This window comes from Chiloscyllium punctatum, chromosome 7 (genome assembly GCF_047496795.1).
Source record: "Chiloscyllium punctatum isolate Juve2018m chromosome 7, sChiPun1.3, whole genome shotgun sequence".
NCBI classification, from domain to species: Eukaryota; Metazoa; Chordata; class Chondrichthyes; order Orectolobiformes; family Hemiscylliidae; genus Chiloscyllium; species Chiloscyllium punctatum.
In genome coordinates this window covers 54,681,727-54,702,127 of record NC_092745.1, presented here as the reverse complement: position 1 = coordinate 54,702,127, position 20,401 = coordinate 54,681,727, and the positions used below count along the sequence as shown (strand labels likewise).

Here is a 20,401-nt window from a genome sequence, read left to right as displayed (position 1 = left end):
TATTAGTGCATTATTAGAACAGACTGTTGCAAAAAATTGTTCTTCCCAAATCTTAAGTTTACAACACACTGGCAATTTCCATGAACTGATCAAATTTTATAGATAAGCCAAAACCTGAAACCGTATGAGAAGAACAAACAAAATAGCACACCAGAGGGCGACATGCGTCACCTCCACATTTTCCTGTCTGCTCCAAAAATGCAAGTTGTATCATGTTGCCTAGCAGTTACCGGAGGTTGAAGTCAGCCTGGTATAAAAACTGGTTGTGAGTATTTTAAGTCCAATCTCTTCCATGTCAGACTTATCATTGCAAGTAATTCCTTAGCAGTAATCAATCATCAATGCTTTCTCTCCATTATTGCATTTTAAATTATTTTGTGCGATGTGGGCATCACCAGCTAGACCAATGTTTTATTGCCCTTAAGAGCTGCATTCTTGAACCACTGCAATCCTTGTTGATTTAGGTAGAGAGGGAAGCTTGCAAGTGGTGGCAGTCCCATTCATCTGTCATTCTCCTTTCTAGATTCTGGGTAATCCAAGATGGACGTGAGAAAACGTTGTGACTGTAAGAGTGCTCCTTTTTTTTTGAGGTATTTTAGGTGTTGGAGCTGATTTCCTCAAATTGCAGGAGCAGTATTTACTGTTTTATAAGCTGTTGCATTGTTTTGGAACTTTTGGGGGGATGGGGAGAAAAGATCAAAACAGTGGTACTTTTTAAAAGGAGGAAGAGAGACAAAGGCAGAAACCACATGGTCAGTGAGAAAGAGAGAGAGAAAGAAACCTACACTGCTGTATGATACAGCAATTAATCTGCGTAGCTACTGCCTTTGCTGGTTGAGTTCTGGACATTGTTAATTTTTCTTAGACGCATTCCAAACAGTGAAATTCCCAGCTGGCCTTGGAGGAACCTGTGTGAGAGAGCTAACAGCACAGATAAATGCATGGTTTAAGTGTAACTTTGCTATCTTATTTTACTAGTGAATAGAGTGGGTTCTTTTTGGTTATCATTTGTTGAGATGTGTCACTTGATTAAACTTAGAAATATATAATGTAGGTACTAAGTTAGCCTGGAGCAGAGTTTTCTTTAGAGCAGTAAGACTGCTATTTTCTGAGTCTATAGATTAAGGTGCAAAGACGGCCTTTAGTAGAGTGACGTACTCTTCCTATCAGATGTGGGAGATTAGGGAGAACTTCCGTGTTACTGATGATTATATCTGCAGTAAATGTGGTTGTGAATCCTATCAGATTGCATGGATCAGTTGGAGTTGCAGTTAGAGGCATGAGGAATTTACAGGAGCTGGGGGTGTTATGCATGGCAGTTGCTGGAAGAGATAAACTGCAGATACGGTCATGTAGATGGGTTACCGGCAGGAAAGTAGGAAAGGGAGGCAGGTAGTACAGGAATCTCCTGTGGCTATCCCCATCTCAAACACGTATGCTGTTTCGGAAAATGTACAGGGTGATGGACTCTCAGGGGAATGTAGCACGCATAGCCAAGTTTCTAGTACTGAGACTGACTCTAATGTAACGAGGGGTACATCAGGTTCCAATTGATCGATTTATGATGGGGATCTTTCTAGTCAGAGGCACAGACGGATGTTTGTGCAGCCAACGGTGAGAAATCAGAATGGTGTGTTACCTCCCTGGTGCCAGGATCAAGGATATCTAGGAGAGAGTGCAAAATATTCTCAAAGGGGAGCGGGACCAGCAGGAGGTCATTGGAACTAACAACAAAGGAAGGAAAAAGGATGAGATTCGGGGAGAATATAGGATATTAGGCAAGGATTTAAAAAGGAGGCCCTTGAGGGTAATAATATCTGGATTACTTGCAGTAGTATGAGCTAGTGAGGGTAGGAAGAGGCGGATACAGCAGATGAATGTGTGGCTGAGGAGCTGGTGTAGGGGAGAAGGGTTAACTTTTTTTGGATCATTGGAATCTCTTCTGGGTTAGAAGTGACCTGTATATTAAGGAAGTCGGATGAACTCAGGGCATGGTTAGGAACATGGGACTGGAATATCATAATCACAGAGACATGGCTCAGCTTAATGTCACAGGATACAAGTGCTATAGGAACGATAGAAAGGGGGGAAAGAGAGGAGGGGGAGTGGCATTTTTGATAAGGGATAACATTATGGTTGTACTTAGGGAGAATATTTCTGAGAGTACGACCAGGGAAATTATTTGGATGGAGCTGAAAATTAAAAAGGGATGATCACCTTATTGGGATTGTATTATAGACCCCCTGATAGTCAGCAGGAAATTGAGAAACAAATTTGTAAGGCGATCTCAGCAATCTGTAAGAATAATAGGGTCGTTGTGGTAGGGGGTTTTAACCTTCCAAACATAGACTGGGACTGCCATTGTGTTAAGGGTTGAGATGGAGAGGAGTTTATCAAGCGTGTACAAGAAAATTTTCTGATTCAGTATGTGGAGAAGGTACAAAACTTGACCTATTGTTGGGAAATAAGGCAGGGCAGGTGACTGAGGTGTCAGTGGGGAAGCACTTTGAGGCCAGCAACCATAATTCTATTAGTTTTAAAATAGTGATGGAAAAGGATATACAGGATCCAAATGTTAAAGTTCTGAATTGGAGGAAGTCCAATTTTGATGGTATTAGGCAAAAACTTTCAAAAGTTGATTGGTGGGTGGGGTTGCAGATGTTCACAGGTAAAGTGGCTGGAAAATGGGAAGCCTTCAAAAATTAGACGAGAGTCCAGAGGCAGTATGTTCCTTATAGGGTGAACGGCAAGGCTGGTTAGGTGTAGAGAATGCTGGTTGACCAGAGAAATTGAGGTTTTGGTTAAGAAAAAGAAGCATGTCAGGTATAGGCAGCAGAGATAGAGTGAATCTTTAGAGTGTAAAGGCAGCAGGAGTATACTAAAGAGGGAAATCAGGAGGCCAAAGGGTTGACATGAAATAGCTTTGACAAATAGTGTTAAGGAGAACCCAAAGGGACACATGGGTAACTAGGAGAGAATAGGACTCCTCAAAGATCAAGGCAAACTATGTTTGGAACTGCAGGAGATGGGTAGATTCTAAACGAGTATTTTGCATCAGTGTTTACTGTGGAGAAAGAATGGGAGATATAGAATGTGGGAAAGTAGATGGTGACATCTTGAAAGATGTCCATATTACAGAGGAGGTGGTGCTGGCTGTCTTAAAATGCATGAAGATGGATAAATCCCCAGGATCTGATCAAGTGTACTCTAGATCTCTGGGAACCAGGGAAGTGATTGTTGGGCCTCTTGCCGAGATATTTGGATCTTCGATAGTCACAGGTGAGGTTGGCTAACGTGGTGCCACTACTTAAGAAAGGGGGTAAGGAAAAGCCAGGGTATGACAGACCAGTGAGTCTGACATCAGTGGTGGGCAAGTTGTTGGAGGGAGTCCTGAGGGACAGGATTTATATGTATTTAGATAGGTAAAGGACTGATTAGGGGTAGTCAACATGGCTTTGTGCATGCGCAATCAAGTCTCACTAGCTTGATAGAGTTTTTTGAAGTAGTAACAAGAAGGATTGAGGGAGGGCAGAGCTGTGGACGTGATCTATATAAACTTCAGTAAGGCCTTCAACGAGGTTCCTCATGATAGACTGGTTAGCAAGGTTAGATCACGTGGAATACAGGGAGAACTAGCCATTTGGATACAGAATTGGCTCAAAGGTAGAAGACAGAGGATGGAGGGTAGCCTTTCACACTGGAGGCCTGTGGCCTGTGACCTGTGGTGTGCCACAAGGATCAGTGGATGTAGGTTTGTTCACTGAGCTGAGGTTCATTTTCAGATGTTTTGTCACCATACTTGGTAACATCTTCAGTCAGCCTTCAGATGAAGCACTGCTGATGATTCCTGTTTTCTATTTATATGTTAGTAATGTCATTTCCTGTTTTTTTTTCTCAGTGGTTGGTAAATTGGGTCCAAGTCAATGTGTTTGTTGATAGAGTTCTGGTTGGAATGCCATGTTTCTCGGAATTCTTGTGCATGTCTCTGTTTGACTTGTCCTAGGATAGATGTGTTGTCCTAGTCGAAGTGATGTCTTTCCTCATCTATATGTAAGGATACTAGTGAGAGAGGGTCATGTCATTTTGTGGCTAGTTAACGTTCATGTATCCTGGTGGCTAGTTTTCTGCCTGTTTGTCCAATGTAGTGTTTGTTACAGTCCTTGCACGGTATTTTGTAAATTATGTTAGTTTTGCTTGTTGTCTGTGTAGGGTCTTTCAAGTTCATTAGCTGCTGTTTTAAGTGTGTTGGTGGGTTTGTGGGCTACCATTATGCCAAGGGGTCTGAGTAGTCTGGCAATCACTTTCAAGATGTCTTTGATGTAGGGGAGAGTGGCTAGGGTTTCTGGACACGTTTTGTCTACTTGTTTGGGTTTGTTGCTGAGAAATCAGCGGACTGTGTTGAATACCCGTTCTTTTTGAATACACTGTATAGGTGATTTTCTTCTGCTCTGTGTAGTTCCTTTGTGCTGCAGTGTGTGGTGGTTCATTGGGTAATAGTCTAATGCAACTTCATTTGTGGATGTTGGGGTGATTGCTTCTGTCATTCAATATTTGCGGTGGCTCAGTGATCTCACGGCACCAGGGTCCCAGGTTCAATTCCAACCTCGGACGACTGTCTGTGTGGAGTTTGCACACTCTCCCCGTGTCTGCGTGGGTTTCCTCCGGGTGCTCCGGTTTCCACCCACAGTCCAAAGATGTGCAGGTTAGGTGAATTGGCCATGCAAAATTGCTCATAGTGTTAGGGGCATTAGTCAGAGGGAAATGGGTCTAGGTGGGTTACTCTTCGGAGGGTCAGTGTGGACTGGTTGGGCCGAAGGGCCTGTTTCCACACTGTAGGGAATCTAATCTAATTTTGGTCCGTATGTGGTGTTTTCCTGTAGACGCAAGTTTGAAGTTCCCCAGGGCTGTTCGCTCTACTGTGACATCTAGCAATGGTAGTTTGTTGTTGTTTTTCCTCCTCATTTCAGTGAATTTTATGCCAGTAAGGGTATTATTGATGGTCTTGAAGGTTTCCTTTAGTTTGTTTCGTTTAGTGATGACAAAGATGTCATCCACGTAGTGGACCCAAAGTTTGGATTGGATGGTTGGCAGAGCTATTTGTTCGAGTCTCTGCTAAGCACCCTGATATTGGATATCCCATGGGTGTTCCGTTGATCTGTCTGTAGATTTTGTTGTTGAAGGTTGAAGGGGCTGGTAAGGCATAGGTCCATAAGTGTGATGATACTGTCCTTGCTGATGAAGTTGGTGGTGTTTGGTGTAGGAGAAAGTGAGGACTGCAGATGCTGGAGATCAGAGCTGAAAATGTGTTGCTGGAAAAGCGCAGCAGGTCGGGCAGCCTCCAAGGAGCAGGAGAATCGACGTTTCGTTCCTGAAGAAGGGCTCATGCCCGAAACGTCGATTCTCCTGCTCCTTGGGTGTTTGGTGTATGTGTCTTTGGGTCTTCTAATAATGTAGTCAGTGTTTCCTTGGCCAGGTTGATGTTGATTGATGTGAACTGGGCTGTTACATCAAAGGAGACCATTATTTCATCCTCTTCTATCTTAGAGTCTTTGGTCTTCAAGAATTCTTGGGTGGAATGGTGTATGTTTTAGTCTTTAGTGTAGCTCCTTGCCAATCTGTAAGTTGGTGTTCCAGGTAGTGAGACAATGGGTCGGAAAGGAGCTCCTGCTTTGTGAATTTTGAGTTATCTGTATAAGCGTGGTGTGTTGGATCCATCTGGTTTCATTTATTTGGAATTATTTACTTCAGATTTCTGAAGTTTTTTGAGTAGGGCTGTGATTTGGTTCTCTAGTTGTGCATTCGGGTCTGTCGCCACTTGTTGGTAAGTGTTGGTATCTGCACGTAGTGTGTTTTGCTTTTTCAATGTAGTCATCTTTGATTTAAGATGACTGTCAATGGTCCTTTGTCTTAGGGAGGTAATAATGTTTTTATTACTTTTAGTCTTTCTCGTGCTTTCCTTTCTTGTATATTGAGTGTGTTTCCTTCCTTTTTTCTGCTTAATGTTGATGCGACCACCTGTCTGATAGTTTGCTGGACTTCTTCTGTGAGTTGGTTGTCTTTCAGTGTTGTTTCTAATGCTGCTCATATTACCACTCCTGAGAAAAAGAACAGGAAATGACATCACCAACCCAAAGAAACCCAAACATATAAATAGAAAGCAGGAATCATCAGCAGTACTTCATCCGGATGCGCACTGAAGATTAGATTAGATTATTTACAGTGTGGAAACAGGCCCTTCGGCCCAACAAGTCCACACCGCACCCGCCGAAGCGCAACCCACCCTGCATCTACCCCTTACCTAACACTACGGGCAATTTAGCATGGCCAATTCACCTGACCTGCACATCTTTGGAGTGTGGGAGGAAACCGGAGCACCCGGAGGAAACCCATGCAGACACGGGGAGAGTGTGCAAACTCCACACAGTCAGTCACCTGAGGCGGGCATTGAACCCGGATCTCTGGCGCTGTGAGGCAGCAGTGCTAACCACTGTGCCACCGTGCCGCCCACTAGTTACTTAGTATGGTGCCGAAACATCTGAAAATGAACTTTCCAGCTCAACGAGCATCCAGAACCTCAACCTGAACTACAAATCTTCTCAAAACCCGCAACTATGATTCACTGCTTTGTGTCATTTATGTAAATGATTTTGATGTGAACATAGGAGGTATAGTTAGTAAGTTTGCAGATGGCACCAAAATTGGAGGTATAGTAGACCGTGAAGAAGGTTGCCTCAGAGTACAACAGGATCTTTACCAGGTGGGTCAGTAGGCTGAGGAATGGCAGAAGGAGTTTAATTTGGATAAATATGAGCTGCTACATTTTGAAAATGCAAATTAGGCAGGACTTATGCATTAATGGTAAGGTCCTGGGAGTGCTGTTGAACAAAGAGACCTTGGAGGGCAGGTTCATAGTTTATTGAAAGTAGTCGCAGGATAGATAGGATAGTGAAGAAAGTGTTTAGTATGCTTTCCTTTATTGCTCAGAGCATTGAGTATAGGAGTTAGGACATGTTGCATCTGCACATGTTGCAACTGTACAGGACTTCATTTAGGCTACATTTGGAATAGTGTGTGCAATTCTGGTCTCCCTCCTATAAGAAGGATGTTGTGAACCTTGAAAGGGTTCAGAAAATATGTACAAGGATATTGCCAGAGTTGGAGGGTTTGAGCTAGAGGAAGAAGCTGGGGCTGTTTTCCCTGGAGTGTCGGAGGTTGAGGGATAACCTTATAGAGGTTTATAAAATCAAGAATGGCATAGAGAGAGTAAATAGACAAGGTATTTTCCCTGAGGTGGGTGAGTCTGGAACTAGAGGGCATAGGTTTAGGATGGGAGGAGAAAGATTTATAAGGGACCTGAGGGACAGATTTTCAGTCAGAGGGTGGTGCATGTATGTATGCATGGTGCATGTATGCCAGAGGAAGAGGTAGAGGCTGGTACCAGTACAACATTTGGAAGGGTTTGGAGGGATATGGGCCAAATGGACCTAGATTAATTTAGGATATCTAGTTGGCATGGACAAGTTGGACCGATGGGTCTGTTTCCGTGCTGTACATCTCTGACTCTATGGTCATTTGGAGGATACTGTCAAAGAAGACTTAATGAATTTCTGCAATGCATCTTGTAGCTAGTTCACACTATTTCATACTGAACATCAGTGATGGAGGGACCGAATATTGTGGATATCATGCCAATGAAATGTGCTGCTTCATCCTGCTTGGTGTTGAGCTTCTTGAGTGCTTTGAAGCTACATTAGTCTAGACAAGTAGCTGGATAAGCTTTGGGGAATAAGGAAGTAAGTAAAAATCAGAGAAGGAGAAAATAAGTTTTGAGTGTAAACTTGAGATTAATTCAAACTGGACAGCAAGAGCTTCATTAAATATATTAAAATGAAAAGGGAAACCAAAGTGAAGATCTCCTTAGAAAATTGGGCTAGGGAAATAATGGGGAACCCGGAAACTGCAGAGATGTTGAATAAATATCTTGCATCCAGTCTTCAATAGAAGACACTAACTTAGTATTATTGTAATGTTGATTAATCAAGGGACAAAAGGGAGGAAGGGGACTAAATACAACAATCGTCAGGAGAGAAGTGATTGAGACAAACTATTAGGATTAAAGACCAAACTGTTCCTTGGATCAGAAGGGATGCATCCTAAAATACTTAAAGGAAGTGGCTACAGATGCACTGGTAATAATAGTCCAAGGATCTGTAAGTTCTGAAAAGGCACCAGAAGATAGGAAAACTGTCACTATAAGACCTTTTTCTAAAAAAAAGCAAGGAGAACCACAACAGGTAACTATAGGCCAGTTAGCTTAATGTTTGTTATTGGGTAATCTATTAAGAGACTGTAAAGGATATAATAGCAGAGCATTTAGAAATACATAATATGATCAAGCAGAGTCAACGTGGCTTTAAACTTACTAGAATTAATTAATATACAGACTAGATAAATGAGAATAAGTGAATGTTATATTTGGATTTTTAGAAGGCATTTGATAAGGTACCACACATTAGGCTACTTAGCAAGATAAATGTCCATATTGTTTTTTCCTCTCCAGACATCCCCAACAGTACCCTTCCACCGACACTCTCATTCGTTTGGCCGAACTGGTCCTCACCCTTAACAATTTCTCCTTTGAATCCTCCCACTTCCTCCAGACCAAAGGGGTAGCCATGGGCACACGTATGGGCCCCAGCTATGCTTGTCTTTGTTGGCTACATAGAGCAGATGATCTTCCATAATTACACTGGCACCACTCCCCACCTCTTCCTCCACTACATTGATGACTGCATTGGCCCACCTGGTGCTCCCGGGAGGAGGTTGAGCAATTCATCAACTTCATCAACTTCACCAACACATTTCACCCTGACCTTAAATTTACCTGGACCATCTCTGACACCTCCCTCCCCTTCCTGGACCTCTCCATCTCCATTAATGACGACCGACTTGACACTGACATTTTTTACAAACCCACCGACTCCCACAGCTACCTGGATTATACCTCTTCCCACCCTATCTCTTGCAAAAATGCCATCCCAATTCCTCCGCCTCCCCCTCTGCCGGATGTGCTCCCAGGAGGACCAGTTCCACCACAGAACACCAGATGGCCTCCTTCTTTAGAGACCGCAATTTCCCTTCCCATGTTTTTAAAGATGCCCTCCAACACATCTCGACTACATCCCGCACCTCCGCCCTCAGATCCTACCCCTCCAACTGTAACAAGGACAGAACGCCCCTGGTGCTCACCTTCCACCCTACCAACCTTCGCATAAACCAAATCATCCGCCGACATTTCCGCCACCTCCAAACAGACCCCACCCCTTTCCACCTAACACAAAGACCGTTCCCTCCGTGACTACCTGGTCAGGTCCACACCCCCCTACAACCCACCCTCCCATCCTGGCACTTTCCCCTGCCACCGCAGGTACTGTAAAACCTGCGGCCACACCACCTCCTTCACCTCTATCCAAGGCCCTAAAGGAGCCTTCCACATCCAAAGTTTTACTTGCACATTCACTAATATCATTTATTGTATCCGTTGCTCCCGATGCGGTCTCCTCTACATTGGGGAGACTGGGCGCCTCCTAACAGAGCGCTTTAGGGAACATCTCCGGGACACCCGCACCAATCAACCACACCACCCCGTGGCCCAACATTTCAACTTCCCCTCCCACTCTGCCGAGGACATGGAGGTCCTGGGCCTCCTTCACCGCCGCTCCCTCACCACCAGACGCCTGGAGGAAGAACGCCTCATCTTCTGCCTCGGAACACTTCAACCCCAGGGCATCAATGTGGACTTCAACAGCTTCCTCATTTCCCCTTTCCCCCACCTCACCCTAGTTCTAAACTTCCAGCTCAGCACTGTCCTCATGACTTGTCCGGACTTGTCCTACCTGCCCATCTCCTTTTCCATCTATCCACTCCACCCTCTCCTCCCTGACCTATCACCTTCATCCCCTCGCCCACTCACCCATTGTACTCTATGCTACTTTCTCCCCACCCCACCCTCCTCTAGCTTATCTCTGAACGCTTCAGGCTCGCTGCCTTTATTCCTGATGAAGGGCTTTTGTGCAAAGCGTCGATTTCCCTGCTATTTGGATGCTGCCTGAACTGCTGTGCTCTTCCAGCACCACTCATCCAGAATCTGGTTTCCAGCATCTGCAGTCATTGTTTTTACCTCATACTCAATACTCTAACCAATAAGGGAAAGATATCAAACACTGCCTTCACTATCCTATCTACCTGCAACTCTACTTCCAAGGAGCTATGAACATACACTCCAAGGTCTCTTTGTTCAGCAACACTCCCTAGGACCTTGCCATTAAGTGTATAAATCCTGCTAAAATTTGCTTTCCCAAAATACAACACCTTCCATTTATCTGAATTAAACACTACCTGCCATTCCTGAACCCATTGGCCATCTGACTGCTCTGTGAAGTTCCTTGGAATGCTTTGTTATGCTAACTATAATTACGCTGTTGGTCATAATGCCTCTATTCTACCTGCAAATAGTGATAGTCTTCTTTCAAATTTTATGGAATCTGAGCCACTGAGCAGTCCTTGTGAAGACAAAAGTCCCACCTTCACATTGGGAATAGCACAAAGTTGTGTGACACTATCCCCATGCTAAATGGGATGAAACTCAAGGCTGGGCAGCCATGAGGCACCAGGAAACATCAGCAGTAGCACAAATCATACTCCATAACATTCTGCAATCTTATGCCCTGACATATCCCCCACTGTCCCATTACAATCAAGCTAGGGAATCAACACTGCTCAATGAAAAGTACAGGAGGGCAAGCCAGGAGTAGCACTAGGCATGCCTAAGGATGAGACGTTTCGCCAAGATTACTTGCATGCCAAATATCATAGGCAGTTAGTGATCGATAGAGCTGAGTGATCCCACAACCAACAGATCTGATATAGGCTCTACATATCCAGTCATAAAGGGTGATGGACAAGCAAGTGACACACTGGAGAATCAGACTGCAGAAATATTCCCATCCTTAATGATGGAGGAGCCCAGCACATCTGAAGGAAGAAAGGTAATGCCCTTCTATCCTCCATCTATCTGTCTGTCTGTCTCTCTCTCTCTCACTTTTCACACACATTACCTCTGCAACTGTACCCACCTTCCACTGATTATTGTTTGCCACATCTCCCCTATTTGCATTAACCCACCCAACTCTGCACACCCCTTGAACAGCCTAGTCATTTGCTTGGGACACTTGCTCACCTGAACCAAAAATAATAGCCTGCACTGATCTCAGAGGCTGCCTTCAACTTGATGTTCTGGGACCACCTGAGCAATGAGTTGACTGAAACCTGCAGACAATTATGACTAGCTTCCTGACTGGCTGCATTAAGCGGCAAGGCAACAAAGCAGCAATGAGCCTGGTATCTCTGGCTATGGAAAAAAAATGCAAGACAGGGATGCTGTGAGCATCCAGGTAGATTCAGTGAGTTAGCTTATTACAGTAATATAAGAATCCAGAAATGGAACTTAGTCAAATCCATTAACTGGGTAAATGTGCCTGAACAGTGTGTCCTGGCTGTAGTATTACAAAGATAGTTGTTGGCACTGCAGCCTTCAATGTAGCAGCGATCTGTAGGTAAATGAAGTCATGACATTTCAATTTGATGCCTATGTCTGTGTATAGTGTCTTTGACGGATGCCTTGATATTGGTGCCTAGTTTCCAATATGGAGGATGTTAAGAGCAAACAACAACCTGAATCCACCAGGTACGCACTGTGGTTTAGTTGTTGGATTTTCCCAAATTTAACTATTGGGAAGCTTGGCACATTAATCATGTGGATATTAATGAGATGAACTGTAGTATTAAGAAGGCATTTAACATGCAGTAATGCATGTCATTTGATATAGAGTCATAGAAATGTACAGCTCGCCATAGTGTGGCAGATTCTCACGAGACAATTTTTAAAAAATGAAGTGTGATGACCTTAATATTGAGAAAGGCCTCACAGCTTCTGCCAGTTGACTCTGCCACACATCTCACCGTAAGCCACATTGCTCAGACCCCTATGAGATTCCGTCCTAAAAGTTAAAAGATTCTCTCAAGACATATTAGGTAAAAGAACACTGCAGAATTTCCTACCTTGCATAATAATTCAACAGATTTGAAAATTCAACCAAGATGGACACCAAGTGCTGAATAGAAGATATTGTTGAGGAACAAGACATAGTGTTGAATCTTTACATCTTGCATTCATTAGGACAGGTGCAAGAAAATGAAAATTTCAGAGGGATGCTGCATTTTATGCTGTTCTATGATGCATGATAAAAAATTTCAACTGCATGTCTTTTTGTCTGTAGTCCTCAAGTATGTATTAGTGAATGTAGAACATTTATAAAATATTTTACATTAAATTTCAGTGCTTCCTAATGAAAGAACTTTTTAGCTTGCCTGCATCTGTGATAGCATTCCAAAAGCACATACAATGCTTAGAGACATGCAGAAAAAAAAATTCCCTCTGCTTTATTTTAACCTCCTGCATCTAAAAAGTGAAATGACTTTAACATGCAGCAAAATTATCAAAAGTATTGTATTTAAACCATTTCTATTAAACATATTAATCCATTATGTGCTTTATTAAGTTGAAACATGCTTTTTCACAACTGAACATGGAGTTCCAAAGAAGTCTTTGAACTTGAAATGTTAACTCTGTTTCTGTCTCCATAAATGCTGCCAATCCTGGTGATGTACCTTTTAACTGCAGAATCATCCAGTACAATTGTTTACAGCCCAGCTTCTCACTTTGACCTAATTGAATGAGATTCTAAACTATAACAGTGCTGTAGTTCACCTCTGTTACAGACTTAAGTCCAGTATTATTCATTACATATGGAATTCTTCAAACTGGCAAATGGAGGGGAGGACTTCAACCCAAAGATGGCAGACAATTCTAACCCACAACACCACCCTGAAAATAATTTTAATTTTATGAATGGCGCTATTCTCTTACTGTTCCTGTAATTACGTAGCTCCATTGCTGGAATTGGTATTGAAATTGTAATTTGTGTTGCAGGATCTGGACAAATATGTTGCAGGACGAGAGTTCCGGCCTCCACTGATTATAGATGAGAAGGGGGTCCAAGAATTGACCGCAAATGGGCTGTAAAATGAAGAATGCAGCAGAGAAAGGATCTTTTTAGAAGTTGTCTTTTAACAGCAATTAAAATGTGCAACAACATGCATTTAGGACCATTTGTACATTGTTCCAACAACAGTTAAAGCCAAACATGTCTTAAATTATAATTTAAAATATTTTCTTTGAAAGAAATTTTTAAACTGTTTTACAATTTTAGTATTTATATCATTATTTACATTATTATAGAAGCTGGTTTATTTTTTTCAGTGGAATAGGTCTTGTTCACTGGCTATGATTGAATTTTTGTAGGTCTAAATGCTAATATATCACATTAAAATAACTGAACCATCATTTTAAGTGATAATAGAGTGACAGTAATTGACTTGAATTTTTTTTAAACTTAGCCCAATTAAAATATCATGTTCGGTGATGAGTCAAATTGACTGCTGCTTTAATTTGTGAAGACCTTCATAACTTGCAGTAACAGAAGTTATGGATCTTATACTTGTAATTAATAATTATTATATATGAAAGTGCAGTAACATATTCTTTATATATATGGCCTCTGTTCTATATGATGGGTTTGAATTGGTACTAGGGTATTTATATTTGAAACTGAGCCTTTAAAAAATAATTTCTGTCTACTGCACCTATGGTAGCCTCACAGGCTGAATTTGCATTGTAACTTGCAGCATAATTTTATTAATGCCCATTCCACATTAAGCATTTTAAGTGATAATAGAGTGACAATAATTGACTTGAATTTTTTTGAAACTTTCAGTTACATCTGGGACCAAAAGTTTGGTTTGTAACAGATTAAACTTCTCTACTGCAGTAGAGAAATCATTAATAATTCCCTTTGGGGGGGGAGAAAAACAGATAATTTGAAGTTTGGCTTAGCCCAATGTAAAGGTTTTAGAAACATCACTTGAACTGCTTAGCCTGGTGTAGGATTCTAAAGGAATGCCCTAAGAATGTCTTAATTCCTGTATTGCTTTGATTATGAAAATTCTTTTTTGTCCTGTATTGGTATTGATGGTACTTTTATACTAATGAATGTTCAATAATGGGAAAGGAAGTAATGCCAAAGAACTTCAGAATGTGGCTTTTGCACATCAGCAAATTGAGCTACATGACTGATTCTTTGTCAACCACTTTTTATAGTGAATGATTATTTTGACAGCCAAATAAAATCCGATCTAATTTTGTTTGCTGCTTAATTTTATTTATAGATGTTAAGTCAGCGACTCCCTTACCTTCTATATGGTTTTTTTAAAAACTACTTTTTTAAAGCAAATTGCAGGTAATAATTCCTCTCTTGAATATAACTCCTGTAAAAGAATACTGAGATAAGTGATACTTTCAAAATTCTACATGGAGTCTATAAAGGACTATGCTCTGCCTTTGTTATGATCAGACTTCATGGTTTCCCCAATTTGTTATGGTTCAACTCAGAATCATAGAATGCGTGATCATAGAACGCAGGTAGATAGGATAGTGAAGGTGGTGTTTGGTATGCTTTCCTTTATTGGTCAGAGTATTGAGTGCAGGAGTTGGGAGGTCATGTTGCGGCTGTACCACTGTTAGAATATTGCGTGCAATTCTGGTCTCCTTCCTATTGGAAAGATATTATGAAACTTGAAAGGTTTCAGAAAAGATTTACAAGGATGTTGCCAGGGTTGGAGGATTTGAGCTATAGGGAGAGGCTGAACAAGCTGGAGCTGGTTTCCCTGGAGTGTCGGAGGCTGAGGTTTACAAAATTGAGGTGTATGGATAGGATAAATAGACAAAGTCTTTTCCCTGGGATCGGGGAGTCCAGAACTAGAGGGCATAGGTTTAGGGTGAGAGGGGAATGATATAAAAGAGACCTCAGAGGCAACTTTTTCACACAGAGTGGTACGTGTATGGAATGAGCTGCCAGAGGATGTGGTGGAGGCTGGTACAATTGCAACATTTAAGAGGCATTTGGATGGGTATATGAATAGGAAGGGTTTGGAGGGATATGGGCCGGGTGCTGGCAGATGGGACTAGATTGGGTTGGGATATCTGATCGGTATGGACTGGTTGGACCGAAGGGTCTGTTTCCATGCTGTACATCTCTATGACTCTAATTCCTTATTCCATTCTTCTGGGGTTTAGATTAGATTACTTACAGAGTGGAAACAGACCCTTCGGCCCAACAAGTCCACACCGACCCGCCGAAGCACAACTCACCCAGACCCATTCCCCTACATTCACCCCAGCCCCTAACACTACAGGCAATTTAGCATGGTCAATTTACCTAACCTGCACATTTTTGGACTGTGGGAGGAAACCCACGCAGACACGGGGAGAATGTGCAAACTCCACACAGTCAGTCGCCTGAGGTGGGAATTGAACCCAGGTCTCTGGCGCTGTGAGGCAGCAGCGCTAACCACTGTGCCACCGCGCCGCCCACCGTGGTCAGTAAAACTGTTCACTAATGTGGACTTGGACTTTGCATATAACACTATGTCCAGCCTGTGGAATTTCATTATCTAGTCACAATATTTCTATGGTATCTTGATAACATCACTGCCCACTCTTCCCCCATCAGCATCTTATTTTTTTATATCACAGCATTCAGATTCTGTTGGTGTTTTTAAGTGGATCAGCTTGTTGGGCTACTATCAAGGAAGTTTTTTAAAAATATTTCTTTGGTCTCCTCTACTCCTGGATAAGATGTGGATAATCTGACTGGAGAGTCTTCTGTTTGCAGTGTTACTTCAGCCTACACTAGCTGAGCTTGTCTGGCCATAGACCGCCTGACCACACAGGAAAATTGCCAGGCATTTCCTCCTGCAGCTGTTCTCCCACACAGACTTCAATAAGCTTCTCAAAGACCTCTGGAGATGCTAGTATCTTTAATCCTGCAAAGTCTTTGATGAGAAGAAGGTCAACCCTATCCAGTTTGGGATGGCTCCCATGGTCACTAGTCTCAACACAATCCCAGCACAAGGTCACACCCCAGTTGTACCTGATAAAAGGGGAAATGTGCATAGTCTCCTTCAATTCATTTTTCAGTCCTTGTCCCTTACTGCACTCTCTCTGGGAAAGCCATGCCTTTATGCAGAGGTAAAGTTTGACAGTGAAACTGAGGGATATCAGGATCAAAGTGCCTGCTTGCCTCACCCCAAGAATTATGGTCAGCCTTCATTTGGACACATTCTTAATTCTCATTCATTTAATACCATCAGCACCCCAAGGCCTGCCAGAGTTTGGTTAAATATTGAAGCACAATACACCAACATTCAATACTCTTTGAACAATTTTGGATAATGATTCCAGATATCATAAAGGCTGTAGTCATTATTACAATCCCCTCAGACCCATTGTCCTGCCTGCTGCATCCAAGATTTCCAAAAACTAGAAAAGTTCATTGTAAGATGAGATGTCATCTTTTTCTTATGCCACATGATAGTATTATCTACATAACCTAATGCTCATGTTTACATAAAATAAGATTTTGTTATCCACATAGTATTTTGACTAATTCTAGTTGTGTTAATATTCACATTCCTCAAAATAGGTTATAATGTTTTAAGTTGATCCCCAATATTTGGGCAAAGTATGTCACAAGCAGTACATTTTGACTAATTTTCATTATACTTAAAGTGGCTAAAATTAGGCTATAGCCTAAGGGTAGATTTATAGAGCAATTTTGTGGTGCTTTGCTATCTCTTGTCAGTGTATTATGCTGATTTATATTTCTAAATCGTCTGTAAGCAGCAAACTATGTACTAATGATGAATTAGCACAAATTGGGCTTCTCAAAGTAGTTTGGCATATATTTATATATTCGATAGAGTTAATGGATATATTTGTTCAAGTATGCTAACCAGAAAAGATGTTAATTAAAGGAGCAGCAAAGATGTAACTACAATGACGATCTTCCAAAATCTTTGGCAGAAAGTTCTGTGAGGGTAGACAGCTCAACTCTTGAAAGAAAACTGGAAGTGGTGGATGCTAGTATAATTACAACATTTAAAAGGCATCTGGATGGGTATATGAATAGGAAGGGTATGGAGGGATATGGGCTGGGTGCTGGCAGTTGGGACTAGATTGGGATATCTGGTCATCATGGCTGAGTTGGACTGAAGGGTCTGTTTCCGTGCTGTACATCTCCGACTTTTTTTTAAAAAGTCAGCAGGTCAGCCTTGATGACAATTTGTTGCAGTTGAATGGACTACATTTATGGATACTGGCACCTGTAGCCCTCACTGAGATAAAGATCTCACTCTCTGGAGCTGCTGGCTAATCTAAGTGGAGACTATCAGCACTTTAGGTGGGCCTAGGAATAAGGGCTGATAGGCAGTGAAGTTGAGTCGATAAAGTATGACACTGGACAAAGCACAGCAGGTCAGGCAGCATTAGAGGAGCAGGAGAGTTGACATTTTGGGCAGGACCCTTCATTAAGACTGGGGAGGGGTAAGGGGGCTGAGAAATAGGGGAGGGAGGTGACACTGGGGGAAAGTTAGGTGGGTTGGTGATTGTGAAAGGTTGGGAAGTGTGGAGCAGATAGGTGGGAAGGAAGATGGACAGATAAGTCAGGTCAAGAGGGCAGTGCTGAGTCAGAGGCTTGGATCTGGGAAGGTGTGGGAAGATTTGGAAACTGGTGAATTCAATGTTGAGGCCATATGGTTGTAGTCTCCCGAGGTGAAAGATGAGGTGTTCCTTCTCCAGTTTGTGGGTGGCCTTGTTTAAGCAGTGGTGGAGGCCCAGGATGGACACATCATCAGGTGAGTTGAAATGGACGGCCACCGGAAGGTGGGGTTGGTTGGTGTGTACGGACCAGAGACGTTCCCTGAACTGTTTCATAAGTTTGCGCTCAGTCTCCCCAACAAAGAGGACATCACATCAGGAGCAACCCTGCAGTAACTGAGTTGATGGATATGCAAGTAAATCTCTGCAAGATGTGAAATGATCCTTTGGGGGGGTGGGGGGGGTGGGGGGGAAGGTGTGGACTCAGGTTTTGCACCTCTTGTGACGGCAGGGAAAGGTGCCAGATGTAGAGGGGTATTTATGGGGAGTGTTGACCGAACAAGGGAGTCACAGAGGGAACAATCCAGGGAGCTCTTTGGGGGAGTTTTTTGGCCCCTCATGGAGGGTGGAAAGGTTGAAGGGGTGTAGGTTTTGAATGGGAGAGTAGGAAGGAATGGGTGTACTATTTTCTAGTGAGGTGTCTTTGGTGAGCAAAAGGACCCCTTCCCCAAAGATAGTACACTCTTCTTTGCTGCTGTTTTAAAACTCAGTTAAAACAATGCCTACTCCTGCCCATGCCAGCCATTTTATGGAGTGGGCAGTCTAATATTGACACTAACAGACCTTTTTAAAAGCTTAATTATTTACGTATGGTGGGTGAGCTGCCAATATTGACACTCACTCACCCTTTTATGGCAGTGACCCTGGAGGTGGGTAGGAAGACGTGGACTAACATCCCAACCTATTTTACATGCTTCTCCTGCCAAAAACAAATCTCGTGAGGGTATGTAATATCCAGTCCGATGTCAACTCTAACTAAAACATTTTCCATACAAATTACTTTATAAATTCACTTTCTTAAAAGAAAACAAAGGTGAATCCTTTATTGAGAAAGAAAAGTGTACAAGCATTGATTATTTACCTTACCCAATATCGACAGGAGCAATAACTTCATTTTTTTGCCATATCTGTTGATCTACAAGAAGGAATGCACAGTTCATTTTTAATCACTCATTCTGAACACACAAAAATTGTACAGACCCAAAGCCCTAAATCATAATTGGAATAACAGAACCAAGGACTGATTACAATTACATTGCATTCCCCTATGTACAATGAAGTCCCTAATGCAGAAGTAATAAGGTTCCTGAAAAATATGTTACAAATCAAGTTCCCAAAGTGCTCACTGTAAACTCTTTCACAGACCTGGTGTTTTGCCAGACAAACCATAGCCAAAATTTACTTAGGTTGCCTAATCTAAAACGTTAGACTTTCAAAGCCAAGTAAATGAATCATTGAATTCTTCCTCCAAGGTAGAATTGTATAAAGCTGCAAAACAGTACTTGGTTTGAAAAGGGTAAAGCTGAGTGCTGAGATTGCTAGCTGAAGAAGCATGTTAATTTTGTGAAACTTACATTCTAGTTATAAAAATGTCTGGCTAGCTAAAATCTTCAAAACTTCAATTACGAAATGAAGAGTCCTACTTAAATAAACCATGAGTTCCTTTGATGGACCAATCCATCAATGACTATAACTAGTCAATAACTACCACTTGATGGCTCTAAAATCCATCAATATAAAGTGCTTCAAGAGGTTTGTAATGGCACTTTTTGACTCCAGCCTCCCAGATTGCATTGATCGACTACAATTTGCCAATCATTACAATAGGTCCACGGCAAACGACATCACCTTGGCCCTACACTTATCCCTAGAACATCTGGATAACAAGGACACCTACATCAGATTCTTATCTATTGAGTGTAACTGCTCCCACCACAATTCCACCCTCATATAACTGGATCCTTGACTTCCTGATCCACAGATAGCAATAAGTAAGGATAGGTGACCACATCTCCTTCACAATAATCCTCAACACCAGTGCCCTGCAAGCCTGCGTACTCAGCCCCTTACTATACTCCTTAAACACACTCACAACTGTGACCAAATTCTGCTCTGTCTCCATTTACAAATTTGCTGATGACACCATCCAAGTGGGTTGGATCTCAAACAACGACGAGACAGAGTACAGGGAATAGAGAGCGCTTAATGGCATGATGTAAAGACAACAGTCTCTCCTTCAATGTCAGTAAAATGAAGGAACTGGTTATTGACTTCAGGAAGCGGAGTGGAGGACATGCCCCAGTCTGTAGCAGTGATGCTAAGGTGAACATGGTTGAGATCTTCACGTTCCTCGGAATAAATATCACCAAACAATCTATCCTGGTCCATCCATGTTGACGTTACAGTCAAGAAAGCACACCAATGCCTCAAAGTTCTCAGAAGGCTAATTTTGCACGTCCACAATGATTTTTACCAATTTTTATAGACTTTCTGTTGAAAGCATCCTATCCTGATGTATTGGTATGGTGATTGCACTGCCCAAGACCACAGGAAATAACTGTAGCAGTGCAGGCTGGAACTTTCTATTTGCATCAAAACATGAGTAACCAAACAATAACTCAATCACACAACTTTAATGATTGCAGACATTTGGGGCATAAGAGGGTTGTCTTTATTTACTGTACCTATATTTTTAATCAACCTGTTCAAAGATGTTATTACATACCT

General features: G+C 42.2%; 1 protein-coding gene across 2 annotated transcripts in view; it reads left to right on the top strand.

Moving 5' to 3' along the window:
- LOC140479658 (UDP-N-acetylhexosamine pyrophosphorylase-like) overlaps window positions 1–14,322 on the top strand; it is a 53,268-nt gene extending 38,946 nt beyond the window's left edge. For both annotated transcript variants that reach the window (XM_072573599.1, XM_072573598.1), the window contains one exon: window positions 13,052–14,322. In XM_072573599.1, coding sequence (XP_072429700.1) covers window positions 13,052–13,144 — 93 coding nt within the window. In that variant the 3' untranslated portion in view covers window positions 13,145–14,322. The remainder of the gene's footprint in view (window positions 1–13,051) is intronic.
- Window positions 14,323–20,401: the final 6,079 nt, after the last annotated feature.